The 24,524-nt window shown below is 34.5% G+C and overlaps 1 protein-coding gene across 1 annotated transcript in view; it reads left to right on the forward strand.

Annotated features, from left to right (window-relative positions):
* The window catches only part of DNAI4 (dynein axonemal intermediate chain 4), a 90,587-nt gene extending 87,362 nt beyond the window's left edge, over positions 1 to 3,225 (forward strand). Inside the window, 1 exon segment of the mRNA XM_061186469.1 lies at positions 3,103 to 3,225. Within this exon segment, the coding sequence (XP_061042452.1) occupies positions 3,103 to 3,225 (123 nt within the window).
* The last annotated feature ends 21,299 nt before the right edge of the window (positions 3,226 to 24,524 follow it).

Here is a 24,524-nt window from a genome sequence, read left to right on the forward strand (position 1 = left end):
CGGCGAGCGGGGGCCACTCTTCATCGTGGTGCGCGGGCCTCTCACTATCGCGGCCCCTCCTGTTGCGGAGCACCGGCTCCAGACGCGCAGGCTCAGCAGCTGTGGCTCACGGGCCCAGTTGCTCCGCGGCATGTGGGATCCTCCCAGATCAGGGCTCGAACCCGTGTCCCCTGCATTGGCAGGCAGACTCTCAACCACTGCACCACCAGGGAAGCCCTGGTGTATTTTTAAAACGGTCAAAACTAATTTGTTTAAACTGTCTTGTATTATCCATGTTTTAAGAATTAGCCTTATTATTTTATTGCTACACCTTATAAGGTACTGTGCGCAAACATGATAGTTGTTATGGCTATTAAATGGGTGAATGGAGTCAAAAGGTACAAACTTCCAGTTATAAAATAAATAAGTCATGCTGTAATGTGCAACATGGTAACTATAGTTAATAATACTGCATTGCATATTTGAAAGTTGCTAAGACAGTAGATCTTAAAAGTTCTCATCACAAGAAAAAAATTCTGTAACTATGTATAGTGATGCATATTAACTAGATTTTTGTGGTGATCATTTCACGATATATACAAATATTGAATCATGTTGTACACATGAAACTAATATAATGTATGTCAATTATACCTCAATAAGAAAATTAATGCTAAAAAAAACCTAAAAAAATCATTTTTATTGAAACCTAAATTGCACAATTCTTAAATTATGTATATTATTTTTGAATAAAATAAAATACTTTTAGTATGGATTTGTCTTTATAAAACTATTTGGGAACATCTTGTAGATAAGTGAAATTTAATAAATCAATAATAACCATGTAATAAGGACAGATGAATCATTTTAAGAAACTGGATATACTAGCATTTAAACATTATTATTGCTATTGAGAATAAGATTAATTTTGAATGAAGCTAAAAAATATATGACAGATGCCATCTACCATATTTATTAATTCATTCTACAACTATTTATTGAACATTAACTCTGTGCCAGGAACTCTGTTAAAGGGCTGGAGATACAGTAGTAATTTAGTCACACATAGACACTGACCATATAATACTTTCCTATGTGCTTCAATGAAGAAAATAAATAATGCTGTGGGAACACATAAGAGAGGCTTGTGAATGCTTCTTAGAGGAAGTGACGCCTGTGCTGAGTCTAGAAGAGATGAATAGGAGTTTGTCAATGTCAAGATAAAAAGGGTAGTGGTGAAGAGTATTTTAAGGCAGAGGGAATTGTGGAGACACGATGTTGGCTTGAAGGTAGGGTGGTGGCAGGACTGTGTTTGTAATATTTCTGATCACAGAGAAGAGGCAGGGTTTGGTCAATCATTAAACTTTTGTCCGTACATACTTATAGAGTTGATCTTGAACAACAAGGGGGTTGGGATGCCAACCCCCCATGCAAATGAAAATCCAAGTATAACTTTAGACTCCCCCAAAACTTAACTACTAATGCCTACTGTTGACTGGAAGCCTTGCCAATAACATAGTCAATTAACACATATCTTGTGTGTGATATGTGTTATATACTGTATTCTTACAATAAAGTAAGCTAGAGAAAAGAAAATGTTATTAAGGAAATCATCAGAGAAAATACATTTATAGTACTGTATTTATCAATACTGTTAAGCTTATGTCATCTGTTTAACAGATGAATACTCTGTCAGTACCTGCATTAATACTGTCTTATATGATATAAAACACTGTTGATGTTACATGTATTACTAACACCAGACATCAAAAATGAAAATATCATGTGAAAAATAAATTCATATTTATTTACAGGTATAATGATTTATGCATTGATAATGAAGAAGCAGCAATATGATTGCTTTATGGTAGCCTCGTGTAATTGATATGATTGCTTCAGGATAGCCTAGCCTATAAACTAATGAGTGAATTATTATAAAGTTTTTATGACATACAGTATTACAGTCATATTCATAATACAGTATTGGAAACACCGTTACATTAAAAAAAAACCTACTTACCTGTGATGATAGGCTGATATACAGTTTCTCCAATTATGAGAGCGAGGCATACTGTATGGTAATGTAGTTCTTTGAAAGCAAAGCTATAAAACAGTAAGAAAACTCACATATTATTAATTTTATGTTGAATATCACTTATGCCTATATAAGGATAGACTACTATCTACATATATTTTATGCATTCATGACAAATCTTCTTAATTTTTTGGATATTTCTAGGTTATTCAGTTTGTGAAATTTTCAAATTATCTCAAATCTCTAAAAAATTGTTCAATGTGTTTATTTAAAAGAATCCACGTATAAGTGGACCTGCACAGTTCAAACCTGTGTTGTTCAAGGGTCATCTGTATAAGCACTTCTGGAAATGACCTGCTGTATTAATCAGCTCGAGCTGCCATAAGAAAATACCATAGACTGGATGGCTTATACAACAGAAATTTATTTCTTACAGTTCTGGAGGCTGGGAAGCCCAGGATAAAGGTGCCAGATGAATTTGGCTCCTGGGGAAGGCTTTCTTCCTGGCTTGGCTGTATCCTTGCATGGTGGAGAGAAAGAGCTCTTGTGTCTCTTCCTCTTTTTGTAAGGAACCCAATCCTATCAGATTAGGACCCCACCCTTACGACTTCATTTAACCTTAATTACCTCCTAAGTGCCCTATTTCCAAATATAATCACATGTTATTAGGGGTTAGGACTTCAGCATATCACTTTTAGGGGAGGAGACACAATTCAGTCCATGACACCTCCCTTTAAAAATAAATGTCTTTTATTTTACATTTGAAATTATTAGATCATTATTAAAAACCCATAAGACACTATAGTGTAATAATACAATTTTTGAAGATTATCTCAATATGTAAAATAGCTTGTTAGCAATTGGGTTTTTTTTGAGTGTTTATTCTTCAGCCTAAAAATGTGATTATTTTTACTATTATTTTGCTTAGGAAGATGGAAATGTAGAGTGAAAATAGTTGGTATATTGTTATTTTTTAACCTCAATTGAAATGTCATCACTATTTTAACACAGTTCATTAATATGCATCTTTATACATTTGCTGATATTTTTATGCTGTCTTCTTTATTTTTAATTTTTCTGTTTTTTAGGACCTTTTGGCTGTTGGCTATGGGCACTTTGGATTTAAGGAGCAAAAAAGAGGATTGGCTTGCTGCTGGTCAATAAAGAATCCCATGGTAACTAAAACAGGAATAAGACCTATTTTTATTTAATTAAATGTTCACATAATTCTCATAAAGTAGTTAGTTTTATGTGATCATTAAACAAACTCAAGAAAGTTTTACCAAGCAAGACTTTACTTTCTTTGGTTTAAATCTATAACAATAAAACAATTAAAATTTGTTCTTACACTTTATAGGATAAGGTAAATTCATTTAATAAATATTTATTGAACATCTACTATGTGCTGTTAGATATGATGATCTAGGGCTGAACCATTATTGTTTATCACTGCCTGTTATAAAGAAGAATATATTTGCAAATAAAAATTCTTTAAAAATTAAGTTTCATTTACTACTGGGTTGTTTCTCAATATATAAATAACTCCTTATCACTTTATAAAATATATTTCTGCTATCCTCGATAGATAGAAAATAGATTAATATAACTCTCTTACTGCCATGAATTTTTCAAAGAGAATGAACAAGAATCAGTTATTTTTTTTTGTTAAACAGCCCTAGTCAACCTGTTACTTTACAGCTTTAGTTTTAAGTCACAGCTGAAACGTAAAGTGGAAAACTTAGAAAAGGATCAGAAGAGCATATAAAAATGATTAGAGTTTTTATAAATAATTCCCCATCTGTTAGGTAGCTGGGTGTATATAGCCTAAAAGAAAGGAAGAAGCAATTTTTTTTTTAAACATCTTTATTGAAGTATAATTGCTTTACAATGATGTGTTAGTTTCTGCTTTATAACAAAGTGAATCAGTTATACATATACATATGTTCCCATATCTCTTCCCTCTTGCATCTCCCTCCCTCCCACCCTCCCTATCCCACCCCTCTAGGTGGTCACAAAGCACCAAGCTGATCTCCCTGTGCTATGCGGCTGCTTCCCACTAGCTATCTATTTTACATTTGGTAGTGTATATATGTCCATGACACTCTCTCACCCTGTCACATCTCACCCCTCCCCCTCCCCATATCCTCGAGTCCATTCTCTAGTAGGTCTGTGTCTTTATTCCCATCTTGCCAATTTTAAACGTGTGGAAGGGTTGACATAGGATTCATCATCAGCAGGTTATCTTCTTTTCCATGTAGGTTGTTAGAAACCAGAAAGGAGTTGGATTAGACATTAAAACAAAACAAAACAATAAAACTCTTGACAGAGTTGTAGAAAAGAGTAACTTAGAGCGTTTTGGAGCTTCCTCTATCCTTGTTTAGAATGATTAGATAATACGAGCATCTGAAACAGATACTGGAGGATAGGAATATACACAGGATAATTTATTTGGTGTCCATTATTTGTATCTTTAAGATGGTGACTTGTGATGATCGTACAAATCCTGCTGGAGGATTACCCAAAATGATAATTACTGTAGAAACCACGTGCTGTATTTCTTAAAACTACTGAACTCTGAGGATTCATCAAAATAAAGGAAATGGCCAATTGAAGTTTTATTCTCATGTATACAGGAAGTTAGGAAGAAATGAGTAACTGAATGCAGACTAACTCTCCTCACATCCCCACTGCCACCAGCCTAGTCTTTAGCCACCATCATACCCTACCTTACTGTGGTCTACAAAACCAAGGTTAAAATGTAATATAATTTTTTTTTATTCAGTGGCCAGAACGTACTTATCAGAGTCCATGTGGCGTTACTGCTGTGGATTTTTCAATTGGAGCACCTAACCTTTTAGCAGTTGGCTATCACAATGGCACTATTGCAATTTATAACGTACAGAGCAACAGTAACGTTCCAGTTCTGGATAGTAGGTGAGAATCCCAAGAATTAGATAAACATAAAACATGTGCTTTTTTTAGGGAGAAGGAAAAAATTACTCTAATGTTATTTAGTTTTGAGTGAATGTTTATATTGTTATTGAGGGTAATACCATTATCTTTCAAGCATTTAATAATTCCTCATAATGTCTCTCCAGCTGGAATGCTCTGCCCTAATATCTCCTTATCATCCTCTCTGCCTCCTCACCAACAAACTTCCTTTGGCTTGATGGTTTATGCTTATTCTTTTCAAAAATTTTAAATATCTCCAGCTTTATTGAGGTATAATTGACAAATAAAAATTGTATATATTTAGATTGTATGACATAACTTTTAAAGGCATACAGTGTGGTGATTTAATATATGTATACATTGTGAAATTATTACCACAGTCAAATTAATTAACACAACCATAACCTCACATAATTACCATTTTATGTGTGAATGGTGAGGACACTTAAGATCTACTCTCTTAGCAAATTTCAAGTATGCAATACAGTACTATTAACTGTAATCACCATGCTGTACATTAGATTTCCAGAACTTATTCACCTTATAAATGAAAGTTTGTATCCTTTATTGCTTCCGTGTCACCTCTTCCAGGAAACCTGCCCATTCTTGTCTTTTGTCCATCCGATACATACGTTTATTGTAGCCTTTATTGTGCTTTGTATAAATTATTTACATATATATCTCCCTGAGGAGGCTGTAAGCTCTGAGGGCAAGGATTATGTCTTCCTTATCTTTGTATCCTCAGTATGTCACATAATATCAGGCATATAGCAGGATTACAGTAAGTGTTTGATTAAGAATGAATGAATGAGACATATTGAGAAAATAAAATGTTAAATATATTGAAAGATATCTTAGGTTTTTATAATAAACCAGATACCAGTGGAGCAAAAATGAGGCGGTATATTTATATTAGTGTTTGAATAAACTTCGCAAGAACTGGAAATAAGCATTAAAGCAGGTGTTCTTTAGCTTAATTTTGAAATTATTTGCACAGTTTTGTAAGCGTGAGCCTTTGTGCTTGTTTCTGGGAAGAGGGTCCATAACTTTTACCAAATAATCAAAGATATATAGACTTAAAAAAATTCAGAACTACTGATTTGGAGAGTTTGCATAAAAAATCAAGGGAGTCAGTACTAGGAACATAGCAACCCATTAATCTGATAGGAAAGCAGCCAGTAATCTGAGATGTGATTATAATTCATCATAAAACTTTTAAATCTCAGCCCTAGAGAGAATCAAGCCAGTGGGCAATCCTGAAACATAGGAAGAAGGGTGAGGTAACTATTTACTTGAATAAGACTTAAATGACTTATTCATTTAAGCTATGAAAAATATCCTTATAAAGATGGAGATAATTATATTCAATGTGTCTAAAATAAATTAAATTTACACAACTAGGAAAAAGCAAATGAATAGAGTAAGAGAAGTAGATTCTAAAAAGAAAGAAAATGTTTGCTTTTGTATCCCTGATATGATAGCTAATATAACTAAAGGCAATAATTTTTCCTTTTGTAAGAAATGAGAAAAACACCAGTGAATATTAGCAAAGTGATTATTTTTCCTGTTTTTCAAAATATTTAAAATAAAAGTCCAGTTTTGAACAATAAAAGCATCATTCCATAAGTAGGTCATGATGCTCTAGGGAGCTGTCCTTATCACTTATACTCCAAGTCGCTTATACTCCAAGAATTTTAAAATTATTATAACTATTTTATATTTCATGCTTTTCCCTGTTTTAGCGAATCACCTCAAAAACATCTGGGACCTGTATGGCAACTACAGTGGATAGAACAAGATCGAGGGACAGCAGGTGATGACAAAAGAGAAATACTAGTTTCTATATCAGCAGATGGAAGGATCTCCAAATGGGTTATACGGAAAGGACTGGACTGTCATGGTAAAAATAAATAAATACACACACAGACACCAAATTATCTTTCTCTTGTTATGTGCTGAATTAAAAATTCCTAGTGAACTATGTATAAGAGGTGACAAATTTAGGTTTGGCTAAATAAGAAAAAAAACTGGGCTTGGTCATTGTTTTTCTAAGCATCTAGCTCTGGTATTTGCTAATTTTAACCTAATGACCTGCAAAGGATGGCAGAAATCATATTATTTGCAGAAGGGACATATTATATCTACATTACTATTTCCTGTGGTAAATAATATATGTATTGTTTCTTTAAATAAAGATTTGATGCGTTTGAGGAGAACTACTGCTAGCAGCAGCAAAAAAGGAGGGGAAAAAGAAAAGAAAGGTGAAGCTTTGATATCTCGACAGGCTCCTGGAATGTGTTTTGCTTTTCACCCCAAGGTAAATTATTTCAATCTGTTATTTGCTATTGCATATAACAACTTCTGATAATTGAAGTGTATTAAGATATAAATCAAGACAAAATGTCAGCATGTTAATAAATATTGCACCTTGTAAATAAAAAAATAACACACATAGGTATCATAGGTGTCAGCCTAAGGTAGAATGGCACATTCCAGTTGGCTGTCCTTTTTCTGCTTTCTGGAGGAAAGGTCTGTATTTCTGAGCAACTATGGAACTATCTTTACAGCTCCATGTTTAACTTAAATGCCCCTCCTTGCCCCTCTTTGGTGCTCTGCTGCTCTATCATACTTATAGAAACCAAATCCACTATATAGTCCTCCATATCTCAATGTGAGTCGTGACTCATGATTCTGGGGATCAGGAAGACCACTTAAGATCATGCTTATCAAGACCAAAGTCAAATCAGAGCACTCTTAGTAAAGTTCTACTTTTCTAATTCTTTTTATCCAGAGGTTCTTTGGAATCAGAAATTCAGCCACTATGACAGACTTGCAAAAAAACATATCCTATATATTTTCCGTGATATGTAATATGATTATCTCTTTAGTGAACCATCATCCACCTACTTATGCAAGCCAAAACTTGAGCTCTGACTCTATTCTACCCTATTCCCCAAATGATATTTAAGTAAGATTGTCTCACTCCTTCTAGTCCAAGCCCACTACTGCTAATGTGGTTCAGGCCTTTATTACATTTCATTTTTACTACTGCAGTCATATTCTAACTGCCTTCATTCTCAAACTCCTGTAATCTACTTTTCACCTTGACTCTGGAGCAGTGGTTCTCAATGTGGGCAGGGAGGGGAGTGCTCCCTGTCCCATCAGGGACATTTCACAATGTCTTGAGATATTTTTGGTTGCTGCAGCTGTGGGAGGTGGGATGTGGGGAGGAGTGCTATTGGCATCTAGTAGGCAGAGGCCAGGGATGCCACTAAATACACTACAAGGCATAAGACAACCACTGTCCTCCCCTGACCCGAACAAAGAACTAGCTGGCCCAAAACATCAGTAGTGCTCCTTTGATTTCTTATTTGATTGATGGGTTATTTAGAAGCATGTTATTTAGTTTCCAAATATTTGGGGCTTTTCCAAGGATCTTGCTGTTGATTTCTAATTCAATCCTATCATGATCAAAGAACCAACTTTTTATAAACTGAATCTTTTTGAATTTATTGAAATTTGTTTTAAAGCCCAGAATGTGATTTTTACTTGTAAATGTTCCCTATGCACTTGAGAAAAGTGTATATTCTGCTACTGTTGGGTGGAATGTTCTGTGGATGTCAATCAGTTTAAGTGGGTTGATGGTGTTGTTCAAGTTTACTATATCCTTGCTGATTTTCTGCCGATTTCTTCCATCAGTCATTGAGAGAAAGAGATTGAAGTCTCTGACAATAATTGTGAATTTTTCTTTTTTTCCTTGAAATTCTATCAGCTTTTGCTTTATGTATCTTGAAGCTTTGTTTTAAGTGCATAAGTGTTTAGGATTGTCATGTTCTCTCGATTAAGCAACTCCCTTATCATTATAAAATGGCCTTATTTATAACTGGTAACATTCTTTATTCTGAAATCTATTTAGTCTGATATTAATGTAGCTACTCCAGCTTTCTTTTAACTAGTATTAGCATGCTTTATCATTTCCCATCCTTTCACATTTAACCTATTTGTGTCTTTATATTTGGTATGTTTCTTTTAGGCAGCATATAGTTGTCTTGCTTTTTTATCCAATCTTACAATCTCAGCCTTTTAATTGTGATGTTTACACCATTTAAATTTATTTATTTATTTAAAAAAATTTTTTTAACGTCTTTATTGGAGTATAATTGCTTTACAATGGTGTGTTACTTTCTGCTTTATAACAAAGTGAATCAGTTATACATATACAGATATCCCCATATCTCTTCCCTCTTTCATCTCCCTCCCTCCCACCCTCCCTATCCCACCCCTCTAGGTGGTCACAAAGCACGGAGCTGATCTCCCTGTGCGATGCGGCTGCTTCCCACTAGCTATCTATTTTACATTTGGTAGTGTATATATGTCTATGCCACTCTCTCACTTTGTCCCAGCTTACCCTTCCCCCTCCCTGTATCCTCAAGTCCATTCTCTAGTAGGTCTGCGTCTTTATTCCCGTCTTGCCCCTAGGTTCTTCATGACCTTTTTTTTTTTTTTTTTTTTTTAGATACCATATATATGTGTTAGCATACAGTATTTGTTTTTCTCTTTCTAACTTACTTCACTCTATAAGACAGACTCTAGGTCCATCCACCTCACTACAAATAACTCAATTTCATTTCTTTTTTATGGCTGAGTAATATTCCATTGTATATATGTGCCACATCTTCTTTATCCATTCATCTGTTGATGGACACTTAGGTTGCTTCCATCTCCTGGCTATTGTAAATAGAGCTGCAATGAACATTGTGGTACATGAAACTCTTTTTGAATTATGGTTTTCTCAGGGTATATGCCCAGTAGTGGGATTGCTGGGTCATATGGTAGTTCTATTTTTAGTTTTTTAAGGAACCTCCATACTGTTCTCCATAGTGGCTGTATCAATTTACATTCCCACCAACAGTGCAAGAGGGTTCCCTTTTCTCCACACCCTCTCCAGCATTTATTGTTTGTAGATTTTTTGATTATGGCCATTCTGACCAGTGTGAGATGATATCTCATTGTAGTTTTGATTTGTATTTCTCTAATGATGAATGATGTTGAGCATTCTTTCATGTGTTTGTTGGCAATCTGTATATCTTCTTTGGAGAAATGTCTATTTAGGTCTTCTGCCCATTTTTGGATTGGGTTGTTTGTTTTTTTGATACTGAGCTGCATGAGCTGCTTGTAAATTTGGAGGTTAATCCTTTGTCAGTTGCTTCATTATCAAATATTTTCTCCCATTCTGAGGGTTGTCTTTTGGTCTTGTTTATGGTTTCCTTTGCTGTGCAAAAGCTTTTAAGTTTCATTAGGTCCCATTTGTTTATTTTTGTTTTTATTTCCATTTCTCTAGGAGGTGGGTCAAAAAAGATCTTGCTGTGATTTATGTCATAGAGTGTTCTGCCTATGTTTTCCTGATAGTGTCTGGCCTTACATTTAGGTCTTTAATCCATTTTGAGTTTATTTTTGTGTATGGTGTTAGGGAGTGTTCTAATTTCATTATTTTACATGTAGCTGTCCAGTTTTCCCAGCACCACGTATTGAAGAGGCTGTCTTTTCTCCACTGTATATGCTTGACTCCTTTATCAAAAATAAGGTGAGCATATGTGTGTGGGTTTATCTCTGGGGTTTCTATCCTGTTCCATTGATCTATATTTCTGTTTTTGTGCCAGTACCATACTGTCTTGATTACTGTAGCTTTGTAGTATAGTCTGAAGTCAGGGAGCCTGATTCCTCCAGCTCCGTTTTTCTTTCTCAAGATTGCTTTGGCTGTTCGGAGTCTTTTGTGTTTCCATACAAATTGTGAAATTTTTTGTTCTAGTTCTGTGAAAAATGCCATTGGTAGTTTGATAGGGATTGCATTGAATCTGTAGATTGCTTTGGGTAGTATAGTCATTTTCACAATGTTAATTCTTCCAATCCAAGAACATGGTATATCTCTCTATTTATTTGTATCATCTTTAATTTCTTTCATTAGTGTGTTATAATTTTCTGCATACAGGTCTTTTGTCTCCTTAGGTAGGTTTATTCCTAGATATTTTATTCTTTGTGTTGCAATGGTAAATGGAAGTGTTTTCTTCATTTCACTTTCAGATTTTTCATCGTTAGTGTATAGGAATGCAAGAGATTTCTGTGCATTAATTTTGTATCCTGCTACTTTACCAAATTCATTGATTAGCTCTAGTAGTTTTCTGGTAGCATCTTTAGGATTCTCTATGTATAGTATCATGTCATCTGCAAACAGTGACTGCTTTACTTCTTCTTTTCCAATTTGTATTCCTTTTATTTCTTTTCCTTCTCTGATTGCTGTGGCTAAAACTTCCAAAACTATGTTGAATAATAGTGGTGAGAGTGGGCAACCTTGTCTTGTTCCTGATCTTAGTGGAAATGGTTTCATTTTTTCACCATTGAGGATGATGTTGGCTGTGGGTTTGTCATATATGGCCTTTATTATGTTGAGGTAAGTTCCCTCTATGCCTACTTTCTGGAGGGTTTTTATCATAAATGGGTGTTGAATTTTGTCAAAAGCTTTCTCTGCATCTATTGAGATGATCATATGGTTTTTCTCCTTCAGTTTGTTAATATGGTGTATCACGTTGATTGATTTGTGTATATTGAAGAATCCTTGCATTCCTGGGATAAACCCCACTTGATCATGGTGTATGATCCTTTTAATGTGCTCTTGGATTCTGTTTGCTAGTATTTTATTGAGGATTTTTGCATCAGCGATATTGGTCTGTAGCTTTCTTTCTTTGTGACATCTTTGTCTGGTTTTGGTATCAGGGTGATGGTGGCCTCGTACAATGAGTTTGGGTGTGTTCCTCCCTCTGCTACACTTTGGAAGAGTTTGAGAAGGATAGGTGTTAGCTCTTCTCTAAATGTTTGATAGAATTTGCCCGTGAAACCATCTGGTCCTGGGCTTTTGTTTGTTGGAAGGTTTTTAATCAAAGTCTCAATTTCAGTGCTTGTGATTGGTCTATTTATATTTTCTATTTCTTCCTGGTTCAGTCTCAGAAGGTTGTGCTTTTCTAAGAATTTCTCCATTTCTTCCAGGTTGTCCGTTTTATTGGCATATAGTTGCTTGTAGCAATCTCTCATGATCCTTTGTATTTCTGCAGTGTCACTTGTTACTTCTCCTTTTTAATTTCTAATTCTATTTATTTGGGTCTTCTCCCTTTTTTTCTTGATGAGTCTGGCTAATGGTTTATCAATCTTGTTTATCTTCTCAAAGAACCAGCTTTTAGTGTTATTGATCTGTGCTGTTGTTTCCTTCATTTCTTTTTCATTTATTTCTGATCTGATCTTTATGATTTCTTTTCTTCTGCTAACTTTGGGTTTTTTTGTTCTTCTTTCTCTAATTGCTTTAGGTGTAAGTTTAGGTTGTTCATTTGAGGTGTTTCTTGTTTCTTGAGATAAGATTGTACTGCTATAAACTTCCCTCGTAGAACTGCTTTTGCTGCATCCCATAGGTTTTGGGTTGTCATGTTTTCATTGTCATTTGTTTCTAGGTATTTTTTGATTTCCTCTTTAATTTTTTCAGTGATCTCTTGGTTATTTAGTAGTGTATTGTTTAGCCTCCATGTTTTTGTGTTTTTTACAGATTTTTTCCTGTAATTGATATCCAGTCTTATAGCGCCGTGGTCGGAAAAGATTCTTGATACGATTTCAATTTTCTTAAATTTACCAAGGCTTGATTTGTGTCCCAAGATATGATCTATCCTGGAGAACGAGCACTTGAGAAGAAAGTGTATTCTGTTTTCTTTTGGTGGAATGTCCTATAAATATCAATTAAGTCCATCTTGTTTAATGTATCATTTAAAGCTTGTGTTTCCTTATTTATTTTCATTTTGGATGATCTGTCCATTGGTGAAAATGGGGTGTTAAAGTCCCCTACTATGATTGTGTCACTGTCGATTTCCCGTTTTATGGCTATTAGTATTTGCCTTATGTATTGAGGTGCTCCTATGTTTGGTGCGTAAATATTTACAATTGTTTTGTCTTCTTCTTGGAATGATCCCTTGATCATTATGTAGTGTCCTTCTTTGTCTCTTGTAATAGTCTTTATTTTGAAGTCTATTTTGTCTGATATGAGAATTGCTACTCCAGCTTTCTTTTGAATTCCATTTGCATGGAATATCTTTTTCCATCCCCTCACTTTCAGTCTGTATGTGTCCCTAGGTCTGAAGTGGGTCTCTTGCAGACAGCATATATATGGGTCTTGTTTTTGTATCCATTCAGCCAGCCTATATTTTTTGGTTGGAGCATTTAATCTGTTTACATTTAAGGTAGTTATCAATGTGTATGTTCCTATTACCATTTTCTTAATTGTTTTGGGTTTGTTATTGTAGGTCTTTTCCTTCTCTTGTGTTTCCTGCCTAGAGAAGTTCCTTTAGCATTTGTTGTGAAGCTCGTTTGGTGGTGCTGATTCTCTTAGCTTTTGCTTGTCTGTAAAGGTTTTAATTTCTCCATCAAATCTGAATGAGATCCTTGCTGGGTAGAGTAATCTTGGTTGTAGGTTTTTGCCCTTCATCACTTTAAATATGTCCTGCCACTCCCTTCTGGCTTGCAGAGTTTCTGCTGAAAGATCAGCTGTTAACCTTATGGGGATTCCCTTGTATGTTATTTGTTGTTTTTCCCTTGCTGCTTTTAATATTTTTTCTTTGTAGTTAATTTTTGATAGTTTGACTAATATGTGTCGTGGCATGTTTCTCCTTGGATTTATCCTGTATGGGACTCTCTGTGCTTCCTGGACTTGATTAACTATTTCCTTTCCCATATTAGGGAAGTTTTCAACTATAATCTCTTCAAATATTTTCTCAGATCCTTTCTTTTTCTCTTCTTCTTCTGGGAGCCCTATAATTAGAATGTTGATGCATTTAATGTTGTCCCAGAGGTCTCTGAGACTGTTTTCAATTCTTTTTATTCTTTTTTCTTTATTTTGCTCTGCAGTAGTTATTTCCACTATTTTATCTTCCAGGTCACTTATAGGTCTTCTGCCTCAGTTATTCTGCTATTGATCCCTTCTATAGAATTTTAAATTTCATTTATTGTGTTGTCCATCACTGTTTGTTTGCCCTTTAGTTCTTCTAGATCCTTGTTAAACGTTTCTTGTATTTTCTCCATTCTATTTCCAAGATTTTGGATCATCTTTACTATCATTATTCTGAATTCTTTTTCAGGTAGACTGCCTATTTCCTCTTGATTTGTTAGGTCTGGTGGGTTTTTACCTTGCTCCATCATCTGCTGTGTGTTTCTCTGTCTTCTCATTTTGCTTAATTTACTGTGTTTGGGGTCTCCTTTTTGCAGGCTGCAGGTTCGTAGTTCCCGTTGTTTTTGGTGTCTTCCCCCAGTGACTAAGGTTGGTTCAGTGGGTTGTGTAGGCTTCCTGGTGGAGGGGACTAGTGCCTGTGTTCTGGTGGATGAGGCTGGATCTTGTCTTTCTGGTGGGCAGGTCCACGTCTGGTGGTGTGTTTTGGGGTGTCTGTGGCCTTATTATGATTTTAGGCAGCCTCTCTGCTAAAGAGTGGGGTTGTGTTCCTGTCTTGCTAGTTGTTTGGCATAGGGTGTCCAGCACTGTAGCTTGCTGGTCATTGAGTGTAGCTGGGTCTTGGCGTTGAGATGGAGATCTCTGGGAGATTTTTGCCGTTTGATATTACATGGAGCTGGGAGGTCTCTTGTGGACCAATGTCCTGAAATTGGCTCTCCCACCTCAGAGGCACAGCCCTGATGCCTGGCTGGAGCACCAAGAGCCTGTCCTCCACACGGCTCAGAATAAAAGGGAGAAAAAAAAAGAAAGAAAGAAAGAAGAAGATAAAATAAAAGAAAATAAAATAAAGTTATTAAAATAAAAAATAATAATTAATAAAATATTTTTTTTAAGTAATAAAAAAAATAAAAGGAAGGAAGAAAGAAAGAAGAGAGTAACCAAACCAAAAAACAAATCCACCAATGATAACAAGCGCTAACAATTATACTAAAAAAAAAGAAGAAAAAAAAAAAAGGACAGACAGAACTCTAGGACAAATGGTAAAAGAAAAGCTATACAGACAAAATCACACACAGAAGCATACACATGCACACTCACAAAAAGAGAAAAAGGGGAAAAAATATATTATATCTTTGCTCCCAAAATCCACCTCCTCAATTTGGGATGATTCATTGTCTATTCAGGTATTCCACAAATGCAGGGTACATCAAGCTGATTGTGGAGATTTAATCCGCTGCTCCTGAGGCTGCTGGGAGAAATTTCCCTTTCTCTTCTTTGTTCGCACAGCTCCTGGGGTTCAGTTTTGGATTTGGACCCGCCTTTGCATGTAGGTCGCCTGAGGGCATCTGTTTCCACTCAAGACGGGGCTAAAGGAGCAGCTGATTAGGGGGCTCTGGCTCACTCAGGCCAGGGGGAGGGAGGGGTACGGATGCGGGGCGAGCCTGCGGCGGCAGAGGCCGGTGTGACGTTGCACCAGCCTGAGGCGCGCCGTGTGTTCTCCCGGGGAAGTTGTCCCTGGATCACGGGACCCTGGCAGTGGCGGGCTAGGCTGGGCTGAGCCCTTTGTTGCAAGTACATCATAGTTCAACCTAAATCTCTACCCGTTCTTGTTTCCCTCAAAGGTTGTTCCTGAGAGAACTTCCCAGTAAACCTCTTGCATGGAAATCTCAGTGTCTCAGAGTTTATATACTGAGGTACCCAACTTTAGACAGTGACCTTGAAGATCTTTAGAGAAAGATGACCTACTTATAAACAGTATTGGAATAATCATTACCCACATTAAAAAAAAAAAAAGGAATTAGATTCCTATCACATCATACACAAAAACTTTTAGAAGAAAATGTAGGAGAATACCTCTATGACTTCCAAGTAGGAACAATTTCTTAAAGCACAAAAAATGCTAACTATATAAAAATTATAATACCAGCTACATTAAAATGAGAATTTCTGTTTACTAAAAGACACTGAAGAAAGTACATGAAAAGATAAGCCATATACTGGGAGAAGATATTGGCAACATATATAATAGACAAAGCCTATGTAATAGAATATATAAAGAACATATTCAAATGAATATGAAAAAGAAGGAGTATTAGCATTATAAAATGCTCAAGAGATATGAACAGAAGAGGAGATACAAATGCCCAATAAACATAAAAATGTGCTCAACCTTGTTAATATTCATATAAATGGAACTTAAAACCATTAGGTATAATTTTACACCTAATAGAATGGCAAAATTTAAGATTTCTGATGTAACCAATTATTGAAGAGAATGTGTGTCAAAGGGAAATTTTATATAGTGCTGAATGTAAATCGGTAATACTACTTTGGGAAAAAAATTATACTTTATTGTGTAATTTAAACTACATATACCCCATAACCTAGTAATTGCATTCTTAAGTTCTGGTGTATGCTAAGCAGTGGGTCTCATATTTCAGTGTACTTACAAATTACTTGGGAATCTTGTTAAAATGCAGATTCTGATTCAGTAGGTCTGGGACAGGGCCTGAAATTCTGCAACTGTACAATGCTCCCAGGTGAGGCTGACTCTACATAGTCAGGACTTAGAGCACTGACTTTCAGACTTTTTGATTATGACTTCATTGTAGAAAATACATTTAAAATCCCTATTTGGTACATACATTTAGAGTTAAAAGATGTCTAAGACTCCATCTAGTTCAATCTCTCATTCCCAGCAAGAATAATTTCTTCAGCATTATGTACATAAATAGTTATTGTTAAGTCATTTGTCTTCTCTTTGACTAGTTCTAATGAAAGAACACTTACTATTTCCCTGGAATGTTAGTTCCATTGTCAGGTAGCTCTAAATGTTAGAAAGTTTCTTCCTCATTTTAAGCCAGTGTTTGTTCATGTAATTTCTAGACAGGATACAAAGTTCTACCCTTTATTCCAGCAAAGAAAAACATCTGTATTTTCTTTGCACAGTAGTCCTTCAGGTAATTTAATTATTGTAAAATCATGATAGAAAGAAAAACACAACAATCAACTGTCTTCTAGATAGTATTTCTAGTTTGGTTCTTGAATTGTCTCTAAGAGATCTTGAATCATCTAATCTTCTATTTAGCACATTTACTAATATATCACAAGCAAATGCATTTTGATTTTTTTGTGTTATAGGACACAAATATCTATTTGGCTGGCACTGAAGAAGGTCATATTCACAAATGTTCTTGTTCATATAATGAGCAATATCTAGATACCTACAGAGGACACAAGGTTAGTTTAATTATAGTAGGTATGGAAAATTTTATCTTGCAATATTTCTGAAAAAAATAGTATCATTAGGCACAGCATTTTTTATGCAATAATTTACAACTTCAGAGTTAAAAATACCAGCTTGAATTAAGTGCTTTCTTATACAGAAAACACCAGTAATATGGGGGGCATTTAATTTGGCTTCTAGGTATCCTTGATTTCTTCTTGCCAGTTGTGGAAGCCACATTTTTATTTGTTTCTAAAAGACTTTGCTTATGTTGACATGCTGATCCCAAAGTGAAATTGTCTCTGGCATATACCTATTCTCTACATTTTTTATGATTGTTCCAACTATGTTTTCTTCATTTTCTCCCTTATTTCTGTTTATTTTCCTTAACATTCCTTATATTTTTAAAAGTAGTATAAAATGTATTAATATTTAGTGAGTATTGTAGCAACTATATTTTTATGTTTCTGAATGGCATAATTTAGGGAAGAGATTCAATTTATGGCCTTACTCTCAGGTAAAATAATACCCACACAATAATTACATGGTGTATAAGCTTTTAGAAATCTGAGCATTTTTAATTTGTTGGTCAAATTTAAAGTATAAGAGGTTAAATCCTACTTACCTATGTATTTTAATTTATTTTTCTAATTCCAGGGTCCAGTGTATAAAATAGCATGGAATCCATTTTGTCATGATGTATTCTTAAGCTGTTCTGCAGATTGGGGCGTTATTATATGGCAACATGAGAATCTTAAGCCATTTTTGAGTTTTTATCCAACTACTTATGTTGTTTATGATGTTGCCTGGTCTCCAAAATCATCCTATATATTTGCAGCTGCAAACGAGAGCAGAGTGGAGATTTGGGACCTTCACATCAGCATGTAAGTGTTAATATTTTTCTTGGAGTTATTTCTAATAGAAGCAGTTCAATCTAAGTGATACCTGATAGTATTGACATTGGTTAGAGAAAACTGTAGTTACTTTAAAACAAGTAATAGTTTACACTGTGAGAGTCCTTTGTGAATAAAGAGATATGCCAGGATAATAAATATATTTTTGAACCTGCAAAGTATTATTTTATTTAAGAAAAACAAGGAATGTAGTGTAAAATTATGACATGGGGGAAAAGTTTGCAAAACATTCACGTGGAAAGAAGGTGTTTTAACTTTTCAATATCCATGTTTGCTTAATTCTTGTCAGCTGTTCAATACTGTTTCAAATATCCTGAATTAATAACTATACCAACAAAATTCATCCCCAGTGTTTCCACAGAAGACATTAAAATACAACCAAATTATTTTTTCCTTTTCTTCACCCAAAATTGTCTTTCTTAGTCCTTTTTGTGCAAAAATATTACAAGAGCACTTTAAATGGAAACACTGAAATAACATGCCAACATTTCAGAGCACATTTAAAACACCCAGATAATTCTTGAAATTACCATATTCTAAAATAGAATAATATATTAATGTTAATTACTTATACCATATGTCATTTAAAAAATATTTGAATGAAAAATATTTGAATGAAAATAGGTTACCTTACTCCATCTCCATAAACTTTTAAAGGCTGATATAGGATATCATAACTAGCTTGAATTCTTTGTCATTGCCTGGTTTATGGAAGAATGCAGAGAGGCACTGTTCTAACTGTGTCCAATTAACTAAAGACTTTCTATAATAAGATAAAGAAAGGGAGCAAAATAAGTATTTTTTATATTTACTTATTCTCTTACCTTGCTTTAAAACATATTTGAAGGGGCATGCATTTATTTAAAATTTTTTATTCTAAGTGTTACACCAAAGTTATGAGAGTGCCATCTAGGCCATCTATCCTTTTTAATATGAAAGTTTATACAATGCTGTAATAAAGTGTTTAATGGTTCTGTAATACTTATTCAATCAATATTTCAATATTGGAAAATATTGTAGATCTTTAGGCAAGTTATTAGCAGATGAAGCATGGAAATACATTCTTGTTTAAAATAAATGACATAAAATTCAATGGGTTTATTATTAATTGCAAATTTTTTCCTAGAGATTAATAATTTAGTAACTGGAAAATTTCATCATGGCTTGTTTTATAAAACAGTTTGACCCAAAAATCAAGGATTACAACACAAAGCAATTTATTTTTGAGTATGAGATGACTAAGGTAGAAAGTGGCTACTTAAATGATCCTACCTCTGATTTTATTTTTTCTAGTAAAATTGTAGTTCCCAGGGCAACATTTCTTCAGAAGTATGCAAGTGACTGCTGCTGTTATTTTATAAGGGTGTCAATGGATTGCTTTGGATAACCAAGAGTAGGAAGGGCTCTTGTTCAGAGAACCTTTGAGCAAGGTTTTCAATCTTGTTCAGATTCATTTATTTTTTAATTTAATTTTTAATTTTTAAAAATAAATTTATTTATTTTATTTTTGGCTGCATTGGGTCTTCGTTGCTGCCTGCGGGCTTTCTTTAGTTGCGGTGAGCGGGGGCTACTCTTGGTTGCGATGTATGGGCTTCTTATTGCCGTGGCTTCTCTTCTTGCGGAGCACGGGCTCTAGGCATGCGGGCTCAGTAGTTGTGGCTCATGGGCTCTAGAGCGCAGGCTCAGTAGTTGTGGCACACAGGCTTAGTTGCTCCATAGGGATGTGGGATCTTTCCGGACCAGGGCTCGAACCCATGTGCCCTGCATTGGCAGGCGGATTATAAACCACTGCGCCACCAGGGAAGCCCCAGATTCATTTATGTTCCAGGGGTTCATTTGGATCAAAACATCCTTCTGTTAAGAGACGTTTATTATTTAAGGAGTTGTATTAGGATCTTCAGAGAAACTAAACCAATAAAGAGAGTGAGAGAGATTTAAAAATATTGGCTCACATGATTGTGGGACCTGGCAAGTCCCAAGCCGGCATGACAGGCTGGCAACCTGGAATTTCCATCAGAGGAGTCCATGTTGCAGTCTTGAGTACAAAGGCAGTCTGGAGGCAGAATTTTATTCTACTTCAGGGACCTCAGTCTTTTCTTTTAAGGCTTTCAACAGATTGGATGAGGCCAACTCACTTTACGGAGGGTAATCTGCTTTATTCAAATTCTACTGATTTAAGTTAATCATATCTAAAAAAAAAAAAAAAAGATACCTTCACAGCAACGTGTAGACTGGTGTTTGACCAAACACTGGGTACCACAGCCTAGCCAAGTTAATGCATAAAATTACTCATCATGGGAGTTTAAATTATGAGTTCACATCTTAATTGTGAACTGCTTTAATTTATTTAGTTGAAATTAGTTTATTGAAAAAATGAAAGTTTTGATTGAATAAAGAGTGAGAAGCAGTTATTTTGCTTTTGGAAACACATAAAGAAGCTTTTGGTTTTTGTTACATGAAATCACAAATATCTCAGATTTTTCTTAGTCTGTATCTAAAAAGAACATATTAACAACAACTAAATTTACAAATAAAATATTTCATTACAGTTTGGACCCTCTGATTGTGAATGTTGCTAACCCTGGAATCAAATTCACAACTGTTCTCTTCACTAAGCAAACAGATTGCCTTCTGGTGGGAGACAGTGATGGACAAGTTGCTGTGTATGAATTAAGAAATATGCCCACTGCTTTGGACTCTAACCGGGTAAGACTCAAAAGTCAAAATTTTATGTCATTCTATGATTTTATTCAGTTGTAATTTTGTGTCATGGAAGAGATTTACATTTCTTAAACGTATGTTAAGTGTGGTGCAATGGAAAGAATGTAAGTCCCAAGAGTTGCTACCTACTAGGCGTGGCCCCTACTAGGCTTATTTTCTTTGAGTCTCACGTTCTCTATCTGTAAAATTAAATAATGTTGTTGGGCAGAATAATTATAAATATTATATGAAAGAACTTAAAATTGTCCCTAGTATATGGTTGGGACTGTTTACTGCAAATATTCAAAGACTTTTACAAGAAATACTTTTAGATATCATTCAGTGTTCCTGAAATTGACATTTGTTTCTGTTGGTTTAGCATTATCCTCTTCCCTTACTCTGATTTTCAAATATCAAAACTTTGTTGTAAAACTTTGACAAGCAAATCCGTATTACTAGATGCCCATTATTTAAAAAATTATTTATGTATTTATATATTTACTTATTTATTGTTTTTAAAAAAATTTAAATTGAAGTATAGTTGATTTACAATGTTATATTAGTTTCAGGTGTACAACATAGTGATTTGATATTTTTGTAGAGTATACTTAAAGTTATTATAAAATATTGGGTATATATCCTGTGTTGTATATTACATCCTTGTATCTTATTTATTTTATACCTGGTAATTTGTACCTCTTAATCCCCTTCCCTTATCTGCTCCTTTCCCCTCCCCTCTCCCCACTGGTAACCACTAATTTGTTCTCTGTATCTATGAGTCTTGTTTCTGTTTTGTTACATTTATTCATTTGTTTTATTTTTTAGATTCCACATATATGTGAAAACATATAGTGTTTATTTTTCTCTGACTTACTTCACTAAGCATAATGCCCTCCAGGTCCATCCATGTTGCTGCAAATGGCAACATTTTATTTTTTTATGGCTGAGTAATATTCCATTGTATATATACCATATAGATGCCCATTATTTTCAATTTTTTCTGTTTATGTTTAAATTTCTATTTTAAGGAGTAATCTGGTAATTATTATCATGAATATATCAACATGTTAAAAATATTAAAAATATGTACAAATCAATAAGAAAAAACATTAAGACTCCAACAGAAGCGTGAGTAATGGTCAGGAACAGTTCATTCACAAAAAATGGCTAGTAAATATATTTTAAAATTTAACCTCACTAATAAAAAATTGTTAAATTAAAATGTGATACCATTCTCATATATCAAATTAACAAAGTTTTTTTTAATTGGACTGCTTATTCCTGGCAAACATTTGATAAGATAGGTCCTCTCCTATACTGATGGTTGAAATAGAAATTGGTATAACTTCTTTGGAAGCAATTTGGCAATCTGAACCAGAATTGTCCACTTTTGGGACTCTATCATACAGAAATATTCATAAAGGCAATCAAAGAAATTAGTTATAGCATATTTTGTGATGGGATGAGGAAAAAAAAAAAGAAAGAAAAAAGAGAAAAAGAAAAAGGAAACAATCTAAATATCCAACCAGAGGGAAATATGACCAGGAAAGTCAGATGTGCTGATTAGATTTGGGGCACATGTCGGAGGTGCAGTTCTACCCCAACCATATGGACTATAAATGTTAAACAAACAAACAAATAAGCAAACAAACAGAATACCTACCTACATACATACTAGCTTGCTTGGGACTTTGTACTTGTCATTCCTTCTCCCTAAAATCCACACAGTTTGTTCCTCTACCCACTGCAAGTCTTTGCTCAAATGTCACTTTCTTAGTGAAGTCTTCACTGGCCACCTTATTTAAAATTGCAACCTCCACTCTTGCCCACACTCCCTATTCAATACTCTTCCATAACTTATTTTTCGTAGTAACACTTACTTGGTATATACCATATTCTTTATTGATTTATTTTGTTAATTGCTAGTCTTCCACAGCTAGATTATAAGCGCCACGTAAACAGTGAATTTTGTCTCTTTTGTTCTGGGCTATATCCCTGTGGCCTAGTACAGTGTCTGGCTTGTAGTAGTTAGTCAATAGGTATTTTTGAATAAATATGCATTGAAAAACTAGAGAAAAATTCAACATATTAGAAGCATTATTTTTTAGGGGTAGGATCATGAATGAATTTTAGTCTTTTACTTATCCATTTTACAAATCATTACACTACACAAAGTAATTTTAAAAATACATTGGTCTCCTTACATAACAATTTTAGTCTGCTCTGAGATGTGCAACCCTAATGGCTTATTTTTGCCATATAAAACATTTTAATATTTTCAATTTCTCACGGATTCATTGAATGCAAGATATTTTAACAGGATGGGGATGTTTGTGCCCACAGTGAACCTTGTTTAAGATAGCTCAACAACCAAAAGAAATTAAAAGAGAATTCTATTCTTTATTTAAGCCTCTCAAAGAAACATTAAAATGGATCCAAACATATATTTCATAGTGCTCCTTTTTCTTCTTCTGTCCATATCTCTCAAACCCTAAATATAGCTTCAAGGCCTAAATCCATCCCTTTTTGTCTCTGTAATTCTTTCAGTTCTATCCCAAAAGAGCTCTAAGAACTTGTCCACAAGCTCTGAACTTGGGGCAATGGGGAGGGAGACTTGAATTGTTTCAAAATTTTTCTTAGTATGTGTTGGTGCACTGGTAGAAGGGAATCTATAAGCATTAGCAGGTTGATTCTTTTCATCACATATATTTTTCTGCAGTACCTATCAAGTACTACAACAATTTATCAATATAAATTATAATATTTTGAATACATGTCTTTCTTACTAGTTTGAGCTGCTTGAAACTTGTATGTTCAAGTATTTAGCATAGCACTAGCACATAATAGGCATTCAGCAAATGTTGAATAGATGTGTGAATGAACAAACCTATAAACAAAAGGAATATAGTTTCTAAGAAAGAAGCAACATATGCTTAAGAAACATAATCGAGTCATAAAGAACAAAATAAAAAAACTCCTATAGGAGCACAGAGCAGGAAAACAGTTGACTTTTGAAAGGAGAACAGGAAGAAGAAAAGGAAAAAATAAGAATACTACAGGGAAGGCTTTCACACAGGAGATTAAATTTCAACTGTGTTTTGGAGGATTAGGATTTTTCTCTTGTAGATAAGAGAGTAGAATTGTTATTCCAGACTGAGTGAAAAGTTTAAGCAAAGATATGGAATTGAAAAGGTCCATGGCACTTTTCATGTGGAAATGGTGAGTAGATTTTTTTGACTGGTAAAGAGATTGCTTGAGATAAAAGCAAGAAAAGGGCCAGTTGGGCCATCTGGGACCAGAAAATGTATGACTGCCATGATGAGGAATTTGAACTTTATTCTATAGATTATGGAAAGCCATTTAAGGTTCACAATTCTAGAAGTGACATAGGGGGGAAACATTAGATCCCCATCTCACATTTTGTACAATGGTGAACTCCAAATGGATTGAAGACTGTGAAAAGTAAACGAACTCCTAGAAGAAAATGTAGGATAATATCTTAATGATTTAAGGTCAAGGATAGATTTTTTTTTAAATGACCACCCCAAATCCCCTAATTTTTTCAATTTTTTTTTCTTTATTTGTAAAATGGGTATAATATTGGTACCAGAATCAAAGGTTGTTAGAAAGATTGAGTGAATATGTGCAAAGTGGTTAGAACTGTTACTGGCACATAGTAAGCTCTCAATAAATCTCAATTATTCTTTGTATGATTATTATGTCAAAATTAACATTTTCTGTTCA

Source organism: Eubalaena glacialis, chromosome 3 (assembly GCF_028564815.1).
Source record: "Eubalaena glacialis isolate mEubGla1 chromosome 3, mEubGla1.1.hap2.+ XY, whole genome shotgun sequence".
Classification (NCBI taxonomy): Eukaryota; Metazoa; Chordata; class Mammalia; order Artiodactyla; family Balaenidae; genus Eubalaena; species Eubalaena glacialis.